This window comes from Dipodomys merriami, unplaced genomic scaffold (assembly GCF_024711535.1).
Source record: "Dipodomys merriami isolate MVZ:Mamm:240054 unplaced genomic scaffold, mDipMer1.0.p SCAF_91, whole genome shotgun sequence".
Taxonomy (NCBI): domain Eukaryota; kingdom Metazoa; phylum Chordata; class Mammalia; order Rodentia; family Heteromyidae; genus Dipodomys; species Dipodomys merriami.
Genome location: NW_027206524.1, coordinates 1,073,236 through 1,097,378, shown reverse-complemented (window position 1 = coordinate 1,097,378; position 24,143 = coordinate 1,073,236). Strand labels below are relative to the sequence as shown.

At 52.9% G+C, this 24,143-nt stretch overlaps 1 protein-coding gene across 1 annotated transcript; it reads left to right on the top strand.

Annotated features, from left to right (window-relative positions):
* Nucleotides 1-6,139: 6,139 nt before the first annotated feature.
* LOC138821370 (roundabout homolog 3) lies at nt 6,140-22,424 on the top strand. Its single transcript, XM_070013546.1, has 28 exons — nt 6,140-6,305; nt 9,567-9,893; nt 10,308-10,465; nt 10,807-10,927; nt 11,024-11,162; nt 11,440-11,567; nt 11,793-11,917; nt 13,072-13,243; nt 13,529-13,734; nt 13,955-14,036; nt 14,356-14,521; nt 14,718-14,884; nt 15,407-15,528; nt 15,711-15,936; nt 16,286-16,407; nt 16,597-16,768; nt 16,880-17,062; nt 17,651-17,674; nt 17,788-17,830; nt 18,037-18,176; nt 18,495-18,689; nt 18,843-18,981; nt 19,158-19,370; nt 19,757-19,908; nt 20,036-20,146; nt 20,337-20,498; nt 20,998-21,182; nt 22,177-22,424. The coding sequence occupies exons 1-28, from the start codon at nt 6,140-6,142 to the stop codon at nt 22,186-22,188; spliced, it is 4,158 nt and encodes a 1,385-aa protein (XP_069869647.1). The 3' UTR covers nt 22,189-22,424.
* Nucleotides 22,425-24,143: the final 1,719 nt, after the last annotated feature.

Genomic DNA, 24,143 nt, shown 5'->3' with positions numbered 1-24,143 from the left:
ACTCATCTGGTTGAACCACTACTAAATATCCCCATGCTGCTGATCACATATATGGTATATAACATATGAGCACCGTTATATATTACAGACTGTGATAGACAATTTGCTCCAGGAAAGTTAGAATGAACTTGTGACTTTAAATGAGCATCATTATTCCACAATACTGTGAATTTCCGGAAATTAAGTAATCACTTAATCACGATCAAAAAAAAAAAAAAAAAAAAAGAACCTTGGGGAAGGGAGGGAGGGAGGGGATGGTAGGGGGAAAACAATGGAGGGGGTAACAATGTTCAAGAGGAAGTGGAAGTGTACTCATTACCTCACTCATGTAACTGTAACCCTCTGTATAGTATCTCTACAATAAAAAAAATTAAAAAAAAAAAAAAAAAAAAAGCCAGAAGTGGCGCTAAGGCTCAAGTGGTAGAGCGCTAGCCTTGAGCTGAAGAGCTGAGGGACAGTGCCCAGGCCCAGAGTTCAGGCCCCATGACCGACCCCTCCCCCCCCCCAAAAAAAAACAAAACTCAGTGGCAGAGTAGTAGAGTGATTGCCAAGTATATGTACGTTCCTGGATTTGATCCCTCACTACAAAAGAAATCTAAAAGGATACATGAACCCCATGGAAGTGGGTGTATAGGACAAAACACATACTTTTTTTTTTTTTTGGCCAGTCCTAGGACTTGAACTCAGGGCCTGGACACTGTCCCTGAGCTTCTTTTGCTCAAGTCTAGCACTCTATCACTTGAGTCACAGCACCACTTCTGGCTTTTTCTGCTTATATGGTACTGAGGAATTGAACCCAGGTATTCATGCATGCTAGACAAGCACTCTACCACTAAGCCCACATTCCCAGCCCCACACTTGGCTTTATAATCTCTCACTTTTCATACAGCTTGGGTATTTTAACATGAGTAGGCATTATGCCTATAATAAAGATGGTTTAAGACTAGAAAAATAGAACTCCTGGGAGAGCCCTAGAATAATGGGAAAGGAAAAGAAGGCAGGTAAGACAGGAAAAGATGATGTACTGAGCTGAAGAATGTCTCCTGTAAAAATTTATGTCCATCCAGAACTCAAGAATGTGGTCTTGTGGCTAAGGGTATAGCTCAGTGGTAGAACATGTGCTTAGCATGTGTAAGGCCCTGGTTTGGATATGCAGCACAGGCACACATGAGTACATGCATGCACATACACACACTTTATTTAGAGATAAAGTTTTCATAGATATAGTACTGAATGAAGTTGGACATGACTATGTAGACTTATAGGAAGAGAAGGACACAGAGACACCCACTTGGGGGGAAAAGGCATGTGATGACAAGCAGATCAGGGTGATGTGCCTAGAACCTAGATGCCTAGAACACCAGGGTATTCTGTTGGCAATGACCAGAAGATGAAGAGGCAAGGGAGCACTGTCTCTAGAGCCTTCAGAGAGGACATATACAGTGAACACCTTGATTTCAAACTTCTAGCCTCCACAATGAAAGAGGATACATTTCTGCTATTTTAAGACACTATTACAGTAGTCTTAGGAGTGGTCCTAACAGTGAAAGAATGAGAGAGACAGACAGAGAGCAGTGGACAGACAGAGGAGATGCTAGTGGGTCCAGAGGGGGAAGCTGTTGAAGAACAGTTAGATGTATTCACTAAGCATACCTATGGAGTGCTTGCTGTATACCTGGCTTTACAAAAGTCACCAGGAAAGCTCTGCTCTTCCTAGCCTTTGTTACATCTGTACTGGGATGTGTCCAGTTGCCTTCAGATTTCCAGACCTGATGGGGTGTGCGGCCTCCTCAAAGGCCCCTCCATTGGAACCCTTTGGGGGGCAGTACTGAGGCAAGGGGCCCTGGCTTATCTCCACAGCTACAGGGGTTGAACCAACACTCTGGCTCCTGCCAGGGGCAGCTCCTGCTGTCTGCCTTCCAGCTGGATGCTGCTCTTTGCTCTCTGATCCCCAGTCCCCTCCTGCTCAGCCCTCTGGCCCCTGCTGGCTGGGTCACTGCCCCCTGGCGTCATTACTCTGAAGCCTGCAGCCCTGCTGGGCCATTCACAGGCATAGCCTAGTGGGGGTGGGGGCAGATGCTAGGTCCTTGCCCCTGTCCTCCTCCCCAAACACACACACACACACACACACACACACACACACACACACACACACAGAAGCACACACACTTGCCTCAGTGTGTATTAGAGTTCTGGGAAGGGGTCCAGGCAGGGAGAGTGATGGGAGACAGTAGACCCTGGGGATGGATGCAAATGGATTGGTGTTGTATATATGCATTGGAAAGAGGCAGAGGTAGTAATCAGTGTAAGATTGGAGGGCTGTCCTCAGACTGCCCTCTTGGGCAAAATCACAGCTTTGGACCACCAGGAAGCCTTCCCATATGGCCCTCAGCTTGGTCACTAGAAATTCCCAGCCACATTCTCTGGCCTTTGTGCTGGCACTAGGCCAAGGGAGTTAGTCTGGGGTAGTTATTTTCCCCTACAACACACACACACACACACACACACACACACACACACACGCACACACACACACACACACACACATGTCCGCAAGCATGTATGCATGTGCACACCTCATTTTAGAAAGAGGAAAGCCAAATGTCACTTTTGTGTAGGGCTTCTGTGCTGCTCATAATCACTCTTCTTCCTTATTGTCTAAAATGTTACTTTGGGAATGAAATAATTGCCTTCCACATCTTTGTCATCAACTGTGACCCCATGTACTTCTTTATGGCTCTGTCTGAGAAAACACACACACACCTTTCCCATCAGATGTCATGACCTTATCAGAACCCCACACACCTACCATCCCTCCTGCCTCTTGCCACTCCTTTTTTTCTGTAATAAATCCCCTCTCAACTTCTTTTCTAAAGAAGTTCTAAAGTTTGGTTGTTCTACTGTTGGTAAGCCCCTGATGAAGAAGTTGATTTCTGAAGTGGGAGAAAGGAGAGACATGAATTCAACTCCTACTCTTTTTTTTTTCTAAGGTGGAAGCTTACAAATCAATTGAATTGACTGTTTACACAAGGCCCAAGTTCCAGAGCGTACTGGTTTAGTAGCTCCCCAAGCACCTAAAGGCTAGGAAATGGAAGTAGATGCAGTGTTGCCTACTCCCACTGAGCAAGAGCCAATGTCCAAAGACTTATCCTAGTTATTTGGGAGAAGGCAAACCTTTTCCAGAACTCCCTTTGGGAACAGTGCACAGGGCAGAGGTCCACAGTTAAGCAAGGGGGGAAGGAAAGACTGCAGAATTCTGGGAGATATGAACTCCCCTGGGCCTTCTGTACTCACTCCAGACTGGTCCTGTCTCAGAGGAGGTGCTCTAGGAATAGTGGGGTGGGCAGGTGGAGGAGGGACCTTGTGTTAGGGTTGCAAGAGTGCTTATTTAGAATTCCTCTCCTGGGTGCCTCAATCTTCTGGCTAGTTTTGTTTTAAAAGGCAAGGTATTCTAGAGTTGCTGGAAAATATTTTTTAAGAAAAGGAAAGTGAAGAACGAAGGAAAAGTAAGAAGAGAAAGACAATATGAGAAGGGGTGAAGTTCAGAAGAAAGACAGGAGATTGGGACCAGACATACAGTAGCTCCACCATTTGTCCCCCTCCAAATCTAGATGACAGGGATTAGGCAGCAGCTTTGCCCATGGGCTGCGCTGCTGTCTCAGCTCAGGAAACCCTGAGCAAATACTCCCTGATCCCCACATAAAGGGCCAATTAACTGCGCCATCTCCGGAAACAAATCCGCTAACAGGGTGACAAGCCCCTAGACACTAGCAGGGCCAGTGTTTGCTGAAAGGCCGGCCAGGAGCAAATCAGGGGATTAGGATGGGGCAAGATCTGGTTGGCAGGAGGGTTTCCAGGATTTCTCGCTGCAGAGCAGAGCCTGGAGCCAAGACGTGAGATTTCTGTCTGTGGACCTTCTGATGTGGTGTAACCCGGATGACCATGGTCAGCCGCAGGAAATCAAGACTAGGAAGAGTCAGAGCAGATCAAGTAGTCCAATTCTTCCTTGTCGGGTTGGGGGAAAGTGAGGTGTAAAGTGCTATCATTATCACATGAAGATGGGAACCCACGTGTGGGTTCATCATTTCTGAAGGAATAAATTTCCGATGGGGAAATGGTATACATAACCTAATTTACCACCTCTCTAGGCCTGCAATAAGGCCCAGAGGTAAAAATCCTATCTCTTAGTATGCTGGTGCTTTAGAAGCAATGTATCCCTAGCCCCATTCCCACCTGTCCAACCTGTCTCACCCTCAAGGTCTGCTAGGGTTTAAGCCTTCCATGGTGCACCCAGGCCCTAGTGTGGTACCCACCTAACAGGTGCTGAAGGAACAGCTCCCAGCTCAGGCTCCGCCCTGTCCCCTCCTCATTCCCCCCCCCCCCCGTTGTGCTTCTGGCCTGGTGAGGTTTGGTCTACACGGGAGGTATAAGAGCCGGATGTTGTCTGTTGGGGTCCCTTTCAGTTTGCAGGCTTCACTAGGGGGATGTGGCGGGGGCGGGGCGGGGGGGCGGAGTGAGTTTTGGGACACGCCCTTAACCCTTTGACTTAAGTCTAGCAGGGGTCTGAAAGACTGCGCTTGTCAACCTTTTTTCAACTGTGATTGCTTACCTCTGATCTCCACCCGTTCACCCACCCACTCCGGTGGAGTTACAAAACCTGATTGCGGCGCCAGAGCGAATTTCCTCTCGGTCAGGAGAGCCCTACCCCAGATCGGAACTCCTGAGGTCTCTCCCCACCACCCCAAAGTCTCATCCCGAGCCTAGGAAAAGTGTATGTGTGTATTTGTGAGGGTTAGGGATTGGAAGGTCTTCAGGTGGAAAGAACCCCCAGAAAAGTCAAAATTCTGTGTCTGGGCGCAGGGGGAGCAGTCGTTTTTTTCTTTCCTGGAAGGATTGTGTGCAGTTACATGGTTCAAACAGAGTTGCACGAATTTTGCATCCTTCTCTTCTCTTGCACTTGTTTATAGATTCATATTACTGCACTTGGTCTTTGTTCCATTCTTTTATTCCCTTTCAGTCTCCTCAATAAATGGAAAACAAGGGGCTGGGAAGGTGGATCAGTGGTAGAGTGCTTGCCTTGCATGCCTGAGGCCCTGGGTTCGATTCCTCAGCACCACATAAGAAAAAAGCTGGAAGTGGCGCTGTGGCTCAAGTGGTAGAGTGCTAGCCTTGAGCTGAAGAGCTGAGGGACAGCACCCAGGCCCAGAGTTCAGGCCCCACGACCGGACCCAAAAAAAAAAAAAAGAAAACAATAGAATAAAATAGAGTAAAGCAGTATGCAAAGAAATGCAAACAGCCCGGTCTCCCACCCAGGTAAATCCGCGTTCTGCACGTCTGCCAGGAACTCCAGATTATGAGGGCACTTGCAGTGGGACTCTGGGGTCCAGGTGAGTCGCTCCGTTTCTTGGCCTCCAGCTGCAGAGTTAGATGATTGGGAGGCCAAGGGATGGGTCTGTGATGGAATTCTCGTCCCATTCCCACTTCTTGCTCCAAACCACTTCAGCCTCCCTAATTCGCATCGCTAAGCCCTGGGGGCCGGGGACCGCATGGAAACCAGGGGTCTGAAAGCCAAAGAGCGTCTGGTAGTGGGTAGTGAGCAGTTTGCCTCGGTTTCCTCCAGGTCTGGGAAAAGGAGAGGAACAACGGTCTAGATTTGGTCAGAAGGGAAGAGTCCGAAAGAACCTCAGCCCCGACCTTGGCGGCTTTGAGAAGGGAGGGAAACCCTCCCGCCCCGTCCAGAACAGATCCTGGGGGCGAGGGGTAGAGGGAGGGCGGGGACTCCAAGTCGCGCGCCACCGCGACTCGAGTTTCCGGCCCTGCTAGTGGCCGTCGGGGTGGGAGTGGGGATGGGGAGGCGGATTAAGCCCTTAATTACGCAGTGATCGGAGTGGCACCTGCTTTCCGCCCGCCCCGCTCCCGGGGGACGGCGGCCAGGGGGGTGGAGAGAAGGACGAGCGGAGGAGGTGGAGGAAGAGGAGGAGGAGGAGGGCAAGCGGCGGCTCCGGCCGGCCGTTCCCGGGCGCGCCCGCAGGACGGCGGCACCGTGGCTGCGGCGGCGCGCGGCGGCTCCCAGCCCTCGGGTCCCGGACCCAGGGGCTGGGCCCCGGGCCCCCCACCACGGTCTCGAGCGGGTCGCGTCATGCTGCGCTACCTGCTCAAAACCCTCCTGCAGATGAACCTGTTCGCGGACTCCTTCGCGGGGGGCGCCTCCAACACCAGCGAGTTGCTGCTCTTCGGCGGCTTCAACTCCTCGCTGGCGCCCCTCCACCCCAGCCCGCTGCCTCCGAGCGATCCGCCTCCCAACGGTGAGTCCGCCCCGGGGGGCGTCGGGTCAGGGGCGAGCAGAGGGCTGCCTGGCGGGGAAGCGGGTGCGGGAGGAGCCCCTGAGTTGGGGCCGCCTCCCCGGGGCGCCCCTCGCCCACCCCCGGTGGGGAGAAACGTGTCTGGGGTGGGCAGGTCCCCAGCCAAGAAAGGTGCACGCGCGCGGGGCAGAGGAGGGGCGCAGTCACCTCCCGGCCACTCGGTGACCCGCTCGGGGAGCAAGTCCCGCGGTTCTCCGGGAGCTCACGCGGGACGAGGGCGAGGACGCCGAACTGTCGGCTGTGCTTGCTGCCCAGGGGGACGGGGACAGCCATCGTTTCGGGGAAACTTGGAACTAAGTTTGTGTGTCAGCTGTGGGAGTCACCGCCAGCCCACCCGGGCAGAGCAGTGGGGAGCGGGCAGCGGCGGCGGCTGCGGCGGCGGCCAGGTCATTACCGCTAATTACCGTGATTAATAAATGACTGAGACAGCGCTAGCTCCCCGCGCGCGACGGGAGGCGGCCGCGTTGAGCCCCGCCGCGCGCGGGGAGACGCGCCAGCGTGCCCCCTCACGGCCACCGAGGGAATTCCCGCTTCCCGGGACGCTCCTGCGGGGTTGTTGGTTCAGGTGCTGCTCAACTGCACCTCTCTCGGCCTGTGTGCTCAAGTCCGACGGCGAGCACTGGGCTGGGGAGTCAAGGCGAGGAGAGACGCGGGCAACGTGTGTGCGTTTGTCTGTTAGGTACTCCAGGTGCTGGGGAGGGGCCCCAGAGCCTCATTAGCATGCCCATTAGCTATTCATTAGGTTGCAGTTGAAGCATCTCTTGAGACAGGGAATGACAGGCAAAAAATTCCAGGGAAAGGGAGCCGGCAGCTGTGTCTACAGGAATTAGACGGGAAGGGGGACTTGAGGGTGTGGTATGTATGCAAGAAGCCTGGGGGAAGGGGATGGGTGAGGAAGCTGGATTCAATCTCCTGACCCCTCGGGAGTCAGCACTCCCGAATTGATGGCCCAGAGTTACACTCCCTGCTCTCCTACTGCTTTTTGCAGTGTTTCACCATATCTCGCGTTATTTAAACTTGAGAAATTAGCCATGTGCAGACTTTAATAGTCACATATTGCAGCTAAGAGAACAAAGTTATAGAGTGAATGGTACCCAAATGGTTGCAACAGCAGCCTGAAGTAAAATGCTAGCAATAACAGATCAAAGTCAGCTTCCTGCAGTTGGTGTAAACAAGAAAAAAGCTACTAGGGCCTATTTGAATCTCATTCAGGTGAACTGTAGGGTGTGCTGTGTAGACTAGCCTTTAAAATAGTGACAGAGCAAGGCACTCATGATTCACATCTGTAATCCTAGATACTCAAGAGGCTGAGATCTGAGAATCACAGTTTGAAGCCAGCCCAGGCAAGAAACGCCTGTGAGACTCCAATTAACTTCCAAAAAAGCTGAAGTGGAGCTGTGGCTCAAGTGGCAGAGCACTAACTTTGCGCACAAAAAGCTCAGGGACAGTGCTCAGGCCCTGAGTTATTCAATGAATAGCATAAAACTATAAATGAATAACATAAAACAATAAGAATCACCAGATGTTTTAACTTTTTCTGCAGGGTCTTTACACCATGTTACAGATAAAGAAACTGAAGCTCAGAGATGTTAAATACTTTGCCTAGCTGGGTGCCTGTGGCTCACACCTGTAATCCTAGATACTCAGGAGGCTGAGATCTGAGGATCAAGGTTCAAAGCCAGCCAGGGCAGGAAAGTCTGTGCGACTCTTATCTCCAATAAACCACTCAAAACTGGAAGTGGCGCTGTGGCTCAAATGGTAGAGTGCTAGCCTTAAGCTGAAGAGCTGAGGGACAACGCTCAGGCCCAGAGTTCAAGCCCCACAACCGACAAAACAAACAAACAAACAAAAAACCCACTTTGCCTAGATTCTTACAGCTATTAAATGTTAAAGTCTGGGATTCCAACTGGGTGTTCCAAAGCCACCTTCCTGGGCTCTTCCTTTGACCATGCCTGGATGGATCACCATGGATCCCACTAGGGTGGGAAGGAGGAGAAGATGGGTGAGCTTCAGAGATTTCCTTTTGTATGCCCCTCCCTCCACTAGAGTGTGAATTCAGGACCTTGAATGCTAGGCAGGTGCTCTACTACTTGAGCCATATCACTAGCCAGAGATTTCCCTTTGAAAGGGAGAAAATTGAGGAACTTGCTTCTTTCCCAAGAGGCAAGAGAAATTGATTATACCTGGCAGTTAAGCTCTTCACAGAACAGTGCTGGCTCACTTGGCAATCTGTCCAGCCTTGTCTATGCCAGAATTTCCAAGAGGAAGAGCAGGAAAGGAAACCTAGTTCTCACCAGGTCTGGAAGCTAGAGATCCCAGAGGTGTTTAAAACGGGGTGGGCACAAGGTGGGGAGGGAGGCCTGGAACAGATGTGCCAGGTTGTCCTGGTTATTTAAGGGCACCAAGTTACACGAGGCTGCAGCGACACTTACTGGTGGATGCAGGTTACAAACCATTAGGGAGAGAGGGACTGAGCTGCGCGACTCTAACAACCTCCCAGATCCCAAACCAAGCCGTGGAAGATAAACCTGGGGCAGAATATGCAGACAAACCGATCCGAGCGAACAGAAGAGACAGTAGACTTTCTTTTCCAGTGTGGTTCTTCGCCTTTCCCCGATAGTAAAATAATCTGTTGAAAGCTAATACCTTTCAGAAAAAGGAGCATTATGCATGTTTCCACTACCAGTTGTGTTCAGGTTCCTGTTATATCATAGGATCCACACACACCTCCAAAGCAAAAGGAAATTGGGGGTGTCAGGGGGTCCGGGTTAAGATCCCCTTCTAGTCAAGGGCCATCAGTTGTCCTTACACAGAGGACCCCAGACCCTCGTCCATTTCACCGGGCAGAGGTGGTTGCGCACTGAGCAAGGAACACATTCGAGCCAGAGCCCATGGGTGAAAGCCCGCCCTTAGTCAAGCCACGGGCCGCCGTGCATTCCCCACGTAAGCTCAGCAGGAGAGGAGAGGAGGTGGGGTTCTTTCAGTGATTCACAAGTTCCGATTGTTATTGATCAGCCTGAAGGATACTTCCAAGAAGGAGATACGAATCTCTCCCATGAAAAGGGAGGGCTAGTGGAGACCGAGCTCTAGCGGAGGAGGCATGGGGGGGGGGGGTTCTTTTGTTTTGGGACGTCCGCCTGTCCCTGTTTGTTGGTCTGTCCCTGTTTCTTGCTGTGAGCCCTCTGAAACCATTGCCCTTTCCAGGGACAAGAGTCGGGCCTGAGGACGCCATGCCACGCATCGTGGAGCAGCCCCCAGATCTGGTAGTGTCCCGGGGCGAGCCGGCCACGCTGCCCTGTCGTGCCGAAGGCCGGCCTAGACCTCACATAGAATGGTACAAAAACGGGGCGCGCGTAGCCACCGCGCGGGAGGACCCGCGCGCGCACCGCCTGCTGCTGCCCAGCGGCGCCCTCTTCTTCCCGCGCATCGTGCATGGGCGCCGCGCGCGGCCGGACGAGGGCGTCTACACCTGTGTGGCCCGCAATTACCTTGGGGCAGCGGCTAGCAGAAATGCCTCTCTGGAAGTAGCAGGTGAGAGTCCTGGTCGGTACTATTTGTATGTGTGTCAGTACTGGGGCTTGAACTCGGAGGCCTGGATGCTGTCTCTTACATTTTTCACTCGAGGCTGGCATTCTACCACTTGAGCCACAGCTCCCTTTCTGGCTTTTTTTGCTGGTCAGCTGGAGATACGAGTCTCATGGACTTTCTTGCTCCAGCTGGCTTTGAACTGCAAGCCCACAATCCTCAGATCTCAGCCTCCAGGATAGTTAGGATTGCCAGCGGCGAGCGACTTGCACCGGGCTTCATCTTTGGTCTTTAATTCCAACACCAGGGCCAGAGGAAGAAGCCAGTGGGCTGGTCTCTAGATGCATTTGTAGTTTGGAACCTGAGAATGTGCTCTGGTCTGCTGTGATCGCTCCGCCTTCTCCCCCCCCTCCCCTCCAGTTCTGCGAGATGATTTTCGTCAGTCCCCCGGAAACACGGTGGTGGCAGTGGGCGAGCCGGCAGTGATGGAATGCGTGCCCCCCAGGGGTCACCCAGAGCCTTTGGTGACTTGGAAGAAGGACAGCACGAGGCTTAAGGAAGAGGAAGGAAGGATCACGGTCAGGGGCAGAGCCAGAGGCTGTGGGTCTGGGACCTGTCTCATGGGAGAGAGACCTGAGGGTCCTGGAAGCTGGGAATAATGTCCCTGTGGGAGATTTGAGTTTCCAGGTGACCGGAAGCTAAGATTCAGCCACAGGGAGAGAGACAGGGAGGAAGGGTGGGAATGATGTAGGTGGGATGTAGGATTCAATGCCCCAGGGTCTTCTTAGGCTTGTCATGGGAGCCAAGTAAATTTCACACACACACACACACACACACACACACACACACACACACACACACACACACACACACACACAGATGGTTGTGAAGGACCAAGGTTACCACTATTCCCCTGCAGATACGTGGAGGGAAACTGATGATGTCACACACATTCAAGAGCGATGCTGGGACATACGTGTGCGTGGCCTCCAACATAGCAGGAGAACGAGAGAGTGGGCCAGCTCAGCTGGTGGTACTGGGTAGGCACTGAGAATATGGGAGATATGGGAGGAGTTAGCCCGGGAAGTAACTAAATAAGCTGGCAGACCTCCTGTTGACTGGCTCTCACTCTGTAGAGCGTCCTTCATTCCTACGTAAACCAGAAAACCAAGTGGTCCTCACTGGTGCCCCTGTGAACTTCCAATGTGAGGTGCATGGGGATCCCCTGCCTCATCTCCGCTGGCGCAAGGAGGATGGGGAACTGCCCCCTGGCAGGTGAGAAGCCCCCTCCTTCTGCCAATAAAGAGACCCAAGCAGCCCCCAAACCTCCCCTGTTCTAGAAAGCCGGAAGACCGATTCCCTCTGTGTCCCTGAGGACACAGAGAATCTGTTGCCCAGAGCCTATGGTTCCTATCTTACCCGGTCCCACCTCATGTCCCTGTTGAGTTCTGCCTTGTCTTTCTGTACCCTGACCCTAGCATCTGTCCTGGGGGAAAGAGAATGAGGTCTATAACGGTGGCCAACCCAGCCTGGGGGGTGGGGAGTGGAGCAGGTATGAGATCCGGAGTGACCACAGCCTTTGGATCGGGCAAGCGAGTTCTGAAGATGAGGGGGCTTACACCTGTGTGGCGGAGAACAGCGTGGGCCGCATAGAAGCATCTGGATCCCTCAGCGTTCACGGTGAGGGCTGCACATGAGATGGCCTGAAGCAGGGCAGCATGGAGGAGGTAGGAGTGGCTTGCCTGACACTTCTGGAAGGAGAGAGAAGACAGAGCCAAACAGGCTTGGGCAAGACATGGAAGTCTGCTCTTCCTTAAGCCAGGTGTGGGCTCCTCCTTCCCATCCCTCCCTCATCCTGCCCAGTACCGTTAAGTCCCCCTTCTTTTGGCTTTCTCCCGTTCCCAGTCCCACCCCAGTTGGTGACCCAGCCGCAGAACCAGACAGCAGCTCCAGGAGACAATGTGGCTTTCCAATGTGAGACCAAAGGAAACCCCCCACCTGCCATCTTTTGGCAAAAGGAGGGAAGCCAAGTAGGTGCTTGTGTCCAGGGCTCCACCCACCTGCCTTTCATCTGGGACTTAGAGCTCCCTCCTCTGACCTTCTATAAATGTTTCTGCCTATGTTTTACCTATAGTACTCCAGCCCCATAAAGCTGTGCAGTTTATTTGGGAAATTTAAATAAGGTAATGAATATAAAAAGCTCGGAACATCTGGATACTTTTAAAAAACCAATGCTAACTATTAATGTTTAGCTGGTAGGTACATGTCTGGAGAAAAAATTCTTGGGGAATGTTTTCGCAGAGTTGTATTTCGGATATAGCAAATCCAGTTAGTTCTCTTCTTTCCCACTTAGACTTTCTGGATCTTTGCTTGGGGGGAGAGGAGGGAGACAAACTACTGGAAACCAAGTAGTGAACTTAAAAGTTGCCCAGGGTAGAAAATTACTTGCTCTGACTATTCATAGCTCCTGCCACCAGGGGGAGCTCACAGTCATCTCCTTCCTACCCAGCAAACAAATCCCAGGTCTCACAACCTGAAAGAACAAGCACTGATGTGACAACATAAATCAGTGACTTGTGTAAACATTGCCACTAGAAAACAGAGTCAATACAGTAAAATGCAAGGGATTACCCAGGTACCACATAACCAGGTAACCTGGTAACCTGGTAACCCAAGACTTTGTTCCAAATCTGCATCTACTGCAGATTTCCAATATCTCTAGCCCCTGTGACTGCTGTTTAAAGTAGATTCTCACATAAAATGATGGTAGGATAGGGTGGAGCTAGGTGTCATTCAGAGGCTTAGCCTGGTCCATTTATCCTGAGACCCAAACCTGCTTCCTGTAATTCCACCTGTCTATCTAAAGTAAAACATTAAAGCCACATTTTAGTACACAAAGTATATTAAAATACTACCAGGATTCTTTCATTTAACCCTCCTTTAAGTGATTGAGGCTCAGGAATTCTTATGCTCAAAGGTTCTCAACTAGTAAGTCACATAGCCAGAAAACAGCCCCCCCGCCCCCACCATCTACAATTTTCCCAAGGCTACTTCAATGCTTGGGGATGGGATGTGAATTAGAACCTTAGGAATTCTCTGGATTCTAAAACAGACAGGCAAGGCGGGAAATCTCCCTGCCCAGTTGCCAGCTCATTTCCTTCCTTGGTTCCTTGTTCTGTTCCAGGTCCTGCTGTTCCCTAGCCAGTCACTTCAGCCCACAGGACGCTTCTCAGTCTCTCCAAAAGGCCAGCTCAACATCACAGCAGTGGAGAGTGGCGATGCTGGCTACTATGTGTGCCAGGCTGTCAGTGTAGCTGGCAGTGTTCTGGCTAAAGCCCTGTTGGAGATCAAAGGAGGTATTTGCCCATGGAGGCAGGGCTCATGGTCTAGAAAGACATAGTCTAAAGAGATCTGTTTCTCTTGGATGCCATGCAATATATCTGCAAGGAAAGTGGGTATGCTCCTGAAGCATGCTCTTGAAGTATGGAAGTCAGGGGCACAGTGGCCCCAGGCAGAGACTACAGATGGCTACAGATTATCAAAGCCCCCTTGGAGGGTTGAGAGGGGGGTTTGATGCTCCAGGGACTGGTGGCTTGACCCTAGATTTCACCCCTGAGATGTCTGAATCCTTCCTCTCTCAGCCTCCTTGGATGGGCTGCCTCCCATCATCCTCCAGGGACCAGCCAATCAGACACTGGCACTTGGCTCCTCGGCATGGCTGCCATGCAGAGTGGCTGGGAACCCTCAGCCTAGTGTCCGATGGAAGAAGGATGGGCAGTGGCTGCAGGGGATTGACCTTCAGCTAAACCTAATGGCCAACGGCACCCTGTACATTGCCAGTGTGCAGGTGAGTGTCACCCCTGGAGCCCTTGTAACTGAGAATGGCTACCAGGCCCACCTTCCCAACTCTCGTAAGTACTCACTGGGCCTCTAACCCCATTTCTACTCCTCTGCTCTCTCAGACCTCCTAAAGTGTCCAGCATCTTCTTCATCCTTCTTCACCTGCCTATCCCCTCACCCTACCTTGCTCCTCTCTCAGTGTGCCAGTGCTCTACCCTCTCCTACAGGAGATGGACATGGGTTTCTACAGCTGTGTGGCCAAGAGTTCCATAGGGGAGGCCACATGGAGTGGCTGGCTTCGGAAACGGGGTAAGTTTGTTCTCTGTCCCCTTGCTTAGCCAGAACTTTTCTCCAAACCTGCTTTGAAGATAGTCAATACCTCTCCAAACCCCAGGGCTAGTTTTTAATCATTCAAGTGCCACGGTGTGGTGGGCGGATGGGGAGAATGGAAGTGGTACACTTGAGGCCGATATGAGTAAGGACTAGGATACATTGTTGCCTCCGCCCATCACCTTGTCACAACCCCACTGTTCGTTGGTGAAGGAGAGAGGCTGCACTGTGGTCCTCCTTTCCCCATCATTCTACTTAATGATTACCATGATTATCATTCTACTTAATGATACTGCAGAAGACTGGGGAACATCACCAGATCCCCCTACAGAACTCAATACCCCTCCGGGGCCTCCCTCTCAGCCTTTGGTTACTGAGATCACCAAGAACAGCATTACCCTGACCTGGAAGCCTAATCCACAGGCTGGAGCCACAGTCACCTCTTATGTGATAGAGGCCTTCAGGTATGGAGAAAGTTTTGGGCACAAACCTGGACAGTTACAAAGCGAGAGTCCTAAGTCCTTAGGATCTAGGATCTTAGGATCTTTGCTGTTCTGGGAAGCAGTGCTTCAGTGCTCCCCTCCCACGGTGAGAAGAACACCTGAGGTGGAATAGACAGGTTGGGAGTCGATAAGCCCTGACATATTATTTCTGTTGTAGCCAAGCAGCTGGCAACACATGGCGGACAGTGGCAGATGGCGTGCAGCTGGAGACACACACCATCAGTGGTCTGCAGCCCAATACCATCTACCTGTTCCTGGTACGAGCTGTGGGAGCCTGGGGCCTCAGTGACCCCAGCCCTGTCTCTGAACCTGTCCGTACTCAGGGTAAGGTCAGAGTTTCTGGGTTTTGGGGTATGACATGGAACACTGTATGCCACAACAACGCATGTCTGTACCGTGGCACCATGACAGTTCAGAGTTCTTTCCTGCTATTTCTACACTGGAGCCCAGCCTAGAATAGGAGATTACATTTCCCTCTTACAGAAGGTCAGGAGAAGAGGGAGGGAAGAATCCACTCCACCACCCCATCACTGCTGAGCCTTTTACCCACAAATAATACAGATTGTTAGGCTAGAAGGCATTTTGGGGGGGGACCAACTCCATGTTAGTGATGAGGAAGTGAGATTTTAAAGGCTACACATAGTTATACAGGAAGGATATACTCAAGTTAGCTGCTCCCCCATCCTATCTGTGCAAACAGTTCCCCTGAGCAGTCTCCTTAGTGTGTGCTCTGATGTACTAAGTGTTACAATCTGTGAGAGAGGGCAGAGATAGGGCACAAACACATCCTCAGTCCTTCCTCTCTGCCCCTCCTGGGCCTTGCTGAATAGGATCTTTGATCAACAGACAGCATCCCATCCAGGCCAGTGGATGACCCATGGAGAGGCCAGCGGGGACTGGCTGAAGTGACCGTGCGAATTCAGGAGCCCATAATCCTTGGGCCCCGGACTCTGCAGGTGTCCTGGACTGTGAGTGTGGTACAGGGGATAAAGGGATGGGGTAAAGGGATGGGGGATGTGAGGGCTCCACAAATGAGTATGAGACAGTGAGAGATGAATGGCTGCGGAAGGGGGCATGAGTGGAGGTGGGACTGGGTCTGCAGCATCTGTGTGGCCCAAACCTCTCGTGCACCTTGCCCCATCTCCTACAGGTAGATGGCCCAGTTCATTTGGTGCAGGGTTTCCGCGTGTCTTGGAGGGTAGCAGGCCCTGATGAGGGAAGCTGGACAGTGCTGGACCTACAGACCCCACACCAGCAAAGTACTGTGCTAAGAGGACTCCCTCCAGGAGCCCAAATCCAGATCAAGGTTCAAGCCCAAGGCCAGGAGGGGCTGGGTGCTGAAAGCCCCTCAGTGACCAGGAGCATTCCAGAGGAGGGTAAGGAGGGCCACAGGGCCGACAGGTGGTGCAGATAATGGGTGGGGAGGACGGAGATGCATACTTAAGGCGGAAGAGCAGGGAGGAGGCTGGACACCAGAGGCTCGGCCCGTACCACCAGCTACTCAGGAGGCTGAGAACTGGGGCATCTGGGTTCAAGCTGGCCCAGGCAGACAAGTCCTTGAGATTCTATCTCCAAAACGACAGCAAAAAGCTAGGCGTGCTTTGTGTGGTAGAGGCCCAGCCTAGCAAACTTGAAGCTCCCAGTTCAAACCCCAGGAGGTGAGGAAGGAAAGGGCAAGGAAAGGAGGGCTTGCAATGACTATCTGTGTCCTCCGCCCTGGCCCAGCCCCCAGTGGTCCCCCCCAGGGAGTGGCGGTGGCCTTGGGGGGTGATGGCAACAGCAGTATCATTGTGTCCTGGGAGCCTCCACTTCCTTCTCAGCAAAATGGGGTCATCACCGAGTACCAGGTAGGAGGTTTGAGCCGGGAACTGGGTAAGAGGACGGGGGGTGTGGGGTGGGTGGTGGGGAGAGGGAGCATCTAGAAGCTGCGAATTCGGGCGGAGGGAACTTCAGGGTTGGCCTGGGAGCTGGGGTGAAGTGGGGAGACGTTCCACCGGGGAAGCCGGGCTCCTAACCCCGCATCTGGGCCTCCCTAGATCTGGTGCCTGGGCAACGAAAGCCGTTTCCACCTCAACCGGTCGGCGGCGGGCTGGGCACGCTCCGCAGTGCTCGGGGGGCTGCAGCCGGGCCTGCCCTACCGGACCCTGGTCGCCGCGGCCACCGGCGCCGGCGTGGGCGTGGCCAGTGCCCCGGTGTCGGTGCAGCTGCGTGAGTCCGGAGGGGACCGGGGGGGGGGGGGGGGGCCGCCCGTGCCCGCGGGGTCAGCTCCCGAGCTCCGGGGTCCTCCGTCCCCGCTCACCTCTCTGACCCCCGCCGCAGCTCCGCGCGGATCGCCGCCTGGGCCGCAGGCGGGCCCGGGGCTGGCGGAGCGGCTGGCACGCGTGCTGCGGGAGCCGGCCTTCCTGGCGGGCAGCAGCGCGGCCTGCGGGGCGCTGCTGCTGGGGCTCTGCGGCGCCCTCTACCGGCGCAGGAAGCAGCGCAAAGAGCTCAGCCACTACACCGGTGAGAGCCAGGCCTGGGCGCCTCCAGTGACGGGGCGGGGAAGGGGCCCGAGAGGCAGGGCGTGTCCCACAGCCAGTCCAGGGGCCCCGGGGCCTGCGGGCACTGGGCCGCTGTCAGGCCTGGGCTTGCAAGAGTGGGCCAAGAGGGCAAACAGTCTGGATTTGGGGCAGAGGGGTGAGCCCTGCCACTAAGACTTGTAGAGAAGCAGGCGGGCTTTTCAGTTCGGGCTCCACTTGAAGGCGGAGACGGGAGCAGGGCCTGGTGTGGAGGGGCCCCAGCAGGACCCCAACGTGTGAACTGCGAGTGTGGGGTGTGGATAACACTTGAGTCCCGGGCATCTTGGCAGAGAGGCTGGAGGCTGAGGCCGGCCGGTTTCAAACTTGGCTATATATGGGGACCACTTGGGAATTTGGGGATAAATTCCGAGACCTGCGTCCCACCTGTAGAAATTCTGATGAACCTGGTCCTCAGTGCAGCCTGGCTAGTAGAATCAGGACCAGGGCCAAGGAGTGGACAGGTATATGGGGGTGTTTATGACCCTTCGCCTCATTTCTCCTCTTCTTTTTCCTATGGGTTCCTTTTCGGAAGCCTCTTTTGCCTACACGCCTGCAGGTAAGCTGTAGTTGACCCAGTGGGAGTTAATTTCCTCCCCCCCCACCTCCTCCTCGCCCTGCGACCCCAATATTAGCTCTTTTCTCATTGCTTCTTCCCTTCATCTTCCCCAGTGTCCTTCCCACACTCCGAGGGCCTGTCTGGAGCCAGTTCCAGGTAATTCTCCTAACCTGTCTCTGAAGGATAATCTTTTCCAGCAAGGGCTGTCTCCCCGGTCCTCGGGCCTCCTTGTCCTCCAGCATCTTCTACCACCAACTCCACCATTCCTGTCCTGGGACTCTCCGTCACTGCCACCTTCCTCACCTTTGCTGGCCTCTCCAGGCTCCCTGTCCCCAAAGTTCACCTGCTGCGCTCCTTCTCAGGCCAACTATGGGCCTTGGCCCTGCCTCCTACCCCTGGCTGGCAGACTCGTGGCCCCACCCACCTCGGAGCCCATCAGCCCCAGAGCCCCGGGGAAGCTGCTGCCCCAGCAATCCCGACCCAGAGGACAGATACTATAATGGTGAGGAGTTCTAATTGCTCAGGAGCCCACCTGGCTCCCTGCCTCCTCTCCAGTTATTGGGGCGGGGAGCGGGGGGAGGTGAAGGGAGCAGAGGAGCTCTATTCCTTCTTGAGTTTGGTCAGCCCTGGGTGTGGGGAGAAAGCAAGTCCGATGTCTCTGAGGCCTCACCTTCACCTTGTTTTGACGTGTAAGATTTGAGCTGGGGGAGGAAGTTGGCTGGGTGGGATCCCCTTTTGCCCTCCATTCTCCTGTTGTCCTCTATTGTTCTGTCTTTGCTCCCTGCCTTCTCCCCTGGGCCTCCCTCTTTCTCCTCCTCAGAGGCTGGAATCTCCCTGTACTTGGCTCAGACTGCCAGGGGCACAGCTGCACCTGGTGAGGGTCCTGTCTACAGCAGCATTGACCCAGCGGGGGAGGAGCTGCAGACCTTCCACGGCGGGTTCCCCCAACATCCCTCAGGGGACCCAGGCACCTGGAGCCAATATGCCCCTCCAGAATGGAGTCAGGGGGACAGTGGTATGCCCCCGATTCCTCACGCCTGTTTTATCCCTGTCTACAGTCTCCTCTGTTCTGATTCTTTGGCCCCTAGCTAATGCTTCCTTCTAACATGTTGTCTCACCTCTGGCTATCTCCTGCGTGTTCTGTATGTGTCCTGGTACTTCTCCTCAGGAGCCAGAGGAGGCAAAGTTAAGCTTCTAGAAAAATCTGTGCAGATGCCCTCTCTGAACTGGCCAGAAGCCCTGCCACCACCTCCCCCTTCCTGTGAGCTGAGTTGCCCAGAGGGGCCAGAGGAGGAGCTGGAGGGCAGGTGAGGATGCTGCCTGCTGTGGATGCTCCTCCTCCACCGGAGACCAGCCCAGGGCCTTCTGGGATGGGAACGAGCAGAGATGCTGGCAGATGAAGGGAAGTGGGCAATGGGAAGGCCACGGGGGAAGGTATGGGAGCTACTTGGTCCTTCCCATCTCTCCTACCTTTTGCCCTCAGCTCAGGGCCAGAAGAATGGTGCCCACCAATGCCTGAGAGAAGTCACCTGACTGAGCCCAGCTCCAGTGGAGGGTGCCTGGTGGTTCCATCCCGAGGGGAAACCCCCTCTCCTACACCCTCCTATGGACAGCAGTCCACAGCCACTCTTACCCCCTCACCTCCTGACCCTCCCCAGCCCCTCACTGACATTCCCCAACTCCACCAGATGCCCAGGTAGGGAGGTATATAGTACCCTACACACTAGAGGCCCCCAGTACACATCTAGTCAATGGGTGGCTGGGTGGAGGAATGGATAGGTGAATCTGGGGGTGCAGAGATCCCAGGTCTGTGTCAAGCTGGCAGCGTGATGTGTGATCTGGGGAGAAACATGGGAACTGACAAGTCTCTCACTCCTTTTGGACTAGATCTCCCTGGGAATGGATCTGCAGCCTTCCCTTGGCCTTTCACACATGGCTGTCCTCACGCTTCCTTTGTTCTGGAAGGCCTTGCGGGAGACAGTCTGTGTTTTGCTCACCTGAGGATTAGGCTGGGCCTCCAGCAAAGTGCCTGGCATATGGTTTTGTAGTGGGAACAAAGGCTGATGCTCCGTGTCATTGCAGGATGGTGCCCCTTGGGCCAAGTTCTCCTCTCAGTGTGTCCCAGCCTGCTCTGAGTAGCCATGAAGGGAGACCTCCTGGCTTGGTTGCAGGACCCACAGCCTCCTACCACCTCAACCCCAGCCCTGTCCCCAGTACAGCCAGCAGTGCTCCAGGTGAGTCTGTAGACCCTCAACATGCCTTCTCCTCCCTCCGTGGCTTCCAAAGCTTGGCTTCCCCTCACCTTCATGTCCCTCTCCCAACTGCCTTCCTTATGTACGCTCTCTCCATCCAACACTACAGGGAGAACACGGCAGGTGCCTGGGGAGATGACTCCCCCACTCCAAGGGCCCCGTGCCAGAGTCCGGAAGAAACCCAAGGCTCTTCCCTATAGGAGGGAGCACAGTCCTGGGGGTAAAGAGGACCTGGGCTTGGGAGATGATGACAGTCCGTAGAGGGGGTAGACTGGAAACCAAGGGGGCTGGAGCAGGTGATCTCAAATCCTGGGTGATTCATTTGCAGCCTCCTGGCATCAGGGCTGGAGGTGGGAGAAAGATTAGTGTTGGGCAAGGCAGGAGACTGCTGAAAACAGGTTTCTCCCCAGACTTGCCTCCACCACCCCTGCCACCACCAGAGGAAGAAGCAAGCTGGGCCTTGGGGCTGAAAGCAACAGGCAGCACATCCTCCTTGGAGCGGGAGCACACAGGGGAGAGGAACGTGGGCCAGGCAGTGCCTCTGAGTGCCCAGCGGGGGCCCCACCTGGATGGTAAGGAGCCCCACGGCAGCCGGAGGGGGATTGGAGGCTGGCAATAACCCACATGGGTTATTCTATCAAAAGTACTAGGTAAGGACAGGCGATTAGAAGTGCATCACCTAGCTCACCTGTCCACTCCAGTTGGGTTTATGCATTCGGTCAATGTCAAAGACTGTCTTTTCTCTCTTCCTCTCTCCTAGAAGAAGTTTCTGAAGGCCTTAACATGGGTCCTTTCCTAGGACTGAAGCCCAGGATGAAAGAGTGGGGTCTGGGTGCTCTGATTCCCCCTTCCTTAAGTCTCTCTCTGCCTACGAGTTTCCCACACATTTCTGAGCCCTCTGTTATGTCACAGCTAGGTGCTGGGTGCTCTGCTCTCTTGAGCTCCCAGTCTGCCGGAGCCCAGTGCCTGCCCCTGGGTCATCTCTCAGAGCTGGGATATAGGTTACGATGATCATTGGCTGAAGAGAATCTTTCTTGCTCCAGCCCAGCTGTCTTTCTCTGTCATCTGCAGAAGAGGCCTGGCTTCCATATGGCAGACCGAATTTCCTGACCCATGGCCAGGGTACCAGCACCTGTTCCACAGCTGGCAGCAACTCTTCCAGGGGCTCAGGCAGCTCTCGGGGATCCCGGGGTCCTGGACGAAGTCGGAGCCGGAGTCGGAGTCAGAGCCAAAGGCCCAGACAGAAACATCGAGAGGTAGGGGCCAAATATCACAGAGAAATGAAAGATGAGGGTTAGAGAGGAAAGGGCTTGCAGAAGATGTTCAAAGGAAGGTTCCAGGGCTAGGTATGACAGTGTCATATAATCCTAGCTATTCATGAGGTAGAGATTGGAGGATCAAGATTAAAAGCCAGCCTGGGCAAAAAGTTAGCAAAACCCCATGTGGTTCACACTTGTGATCTCAGGAATTTAAGAGGTATAGGTAGGAGGATCCATGGTTCAAAGACAGTCTTGGCAAAAACATAAAACCCAGCCTGATAAATAACTAAAGTAGAAAAAAAAGGCTTGAGGGGTTGGGAATGTGGCTTAGTGGTAGAGTGCTTGCTTCGCATGCATGAAACCCTGGGTTTGATTCTTCAGTACCACATAAACAGAAAAAGCCACAAGTGGAGCTAGGACTCAAGTGGTAGAGTGCTAGTCTTGAGCAAAAGAAGCTTAAGGATAGTACCCAGGTCCTGAGTTCAAAGTTCAGGACTGGCAAAAGATTGAGACCATAGCTGAAGTGGTAGGGCACCAGCCTGGCAAATGTGAGGCTCTGGGTTTACTCTCTAGTACTCCAGAAAAAAACAACAATCCCCCCAAAACAACCTGTGTGTGGTATCACACTCAGCTACTTGGAAAGAGGAAGCAAGACTGAGGAAAAGTTAGCACAAGACACTCTCTGAAAAACTAAAAGCTAAAGGCCTAGAGATGTGACTCAAGTGATAGAACACTTGCCTAGCAAATAAATGTAAAACACTGAATCTAGTACCTTCAGAGAAGAAGTGAGAAAACCTCCCGTGAGGAGGGAGAGAGGGACCTTTAAGAAGTGACAAGGAAGGGGGAAGAGCAAGATGAGATCTAAGAGGAGAGCTGGATTAGGAGACTAGATTAGGAGAAAGACAGATCCCTTACTGTGGCCTGTTACCCAAAAATGACCGTTCTTTCTTTCCTCTTTCCCTCTTGCTCACTCTTCTCCCTTTCTCTGTAGGAACCAAGATGACCCTTGTTCAAGATGACCCTTGATGAAAAAAAATAAAAAGACAATATCAAGAGTTCTATGAGGGATATGGGTGGGAACCCCCCACCTCCCTTCAGAAACAAGGGTGTGAGCCTAGAGGAGCTGAGACGGGGCTGTCTTCCCTTCAGCAATGATGCATGTGGCTCAGTCAAGTTCACTGGACTCTGGCTTCAATTGACTTGGAAGCTAGAGAGCCAGTTCTTCCTTTTCCATTTCTTTTTCGGATCGAAACCCATTTGTACAAAAGATAATAAAAAGATCTGATCTATTTTGTGCAGTATTTTGGAAAGAAAGGGACTATGAGGATCTCTTGGTAGCTTCTATGACCTTCTGAAAGTCTATCAAAAGCACTAGGTAAGGAAGACTATTAGAGATGCTGATCGATCTTGTTTTCAAGGAGCTGAAGTCACTGTCCCCCCATGTATCATTGAAACAAGTTACCCAATGCCAGCAACTTAAGGGAGGAATAATTAATTTCAGCCCATTGTCAACAGGATCTTTTGCTTCTTGGCTGTGGGGGAGAGGATATGGTGGAGCACTGCTGCCCACCTCATGGCAGCCAGAATCAAGAAGAGGGCAGGCCAAGATCTATCCTTAAAGACATGTCTCATTCTATCCTACTTTGTCCAATCAGGCCCCACTTCCTGATAACCCAGTGATGACATAATACCCTCCTAATCCAATCACCTCTCAATACTGCCAGCAGTTGAGGAAGAAGCCAATACTTGGGCCATTTGGGGGAACACTTCATACTCAAACCACAACCCCTATAACAACTCTAGGGACTTTCCAAATAGCCAATGAGCTGATACTGTAGTGTCTCCTCCAGGGTCCATCCACTTTTCTGGAAGAGAACATGCCCCTCACAATAAGAAGCTTTAAAACCCCAAAGAAAGGAGGTACATATGAGGAGGGAGGATCCCAAGCAAGAAGTAAGCATATTTCTCTGTGCCCCTGAATCTTCTCACAGAGTATCTATAAACAGGCACCTCTTGGCCAGACTGGGTGCAGAGATTTGGCTGGTACATTATAACCTATGAATGCCACAGACAGCATCACTTCTGCCCTATAGGTGGGCTACATGTTCGCTGCCTGGGGTCTTACTTCCTTTGCACCTGCTCCTCCCAGAGCCCAGTGACTGACTTGGACCCTCAGGCAGGTATTGCTGATTCCCTTCAAGCCCCAGCCCTGACTTTGGCTCTGTCCAGTTGACTTGAATGCCTGCAAATCCCTTGTCTCCCTTCAGGCTGGCAAATAGGGTTGGAATGTTTTTGAAAGGAATTTTACCAGGAAGTTAAAAAACAAAATCCAAAACAGGAAAAGCAAATGGAAATGGATACACATCCGGAGCACTAGTTCCTTTTCCCAAGATCACGACAGTCCAACGCAGACTACTGGCCTGCAGACCCCAGCTCAGTCACCCAGCACCAGGTCACACCCATTCAGCCTCTGACTTTAGAGTGCACTCCAGGTAAAGCTGCCGGGTTTGGGGACTAGCACCTACTTATATGGCCTGCTTTTGAACCTCTCTCTCCCTCCCAGAAGTACCTCCCTGTGACTCTGGTCATGTTCCCCCAACTTGGGGGTTTTGCTCCCCACCAATGGCTTTCAGAAGCTCGAATCCAGAAAGTCCTGTCCTTTAGTTCATCTCTCTATATCTCTGCTCTGTTGTTTTGTCTGAAGACGACTCAGTAGCCCACCACTGCAGGTGTTTCTACCTGTTGTTCAATATAGGTACCTTATCTATTTTTAAGAAACCATCTGGGACTGGTCTGGAGTGTAGGGCTGCGGAAAACAGGAGCTGTCTCTTCAGGTATTATTGCCAGGATCAGCCAACCCAGAAACTCCCCCATTTCCCTGAGTCTACCTAAAAACTAGTGAGTACTCTTCATTCTCCCTTCAGAAATGAGGATACTTCCTGAATATCAACAAATGCT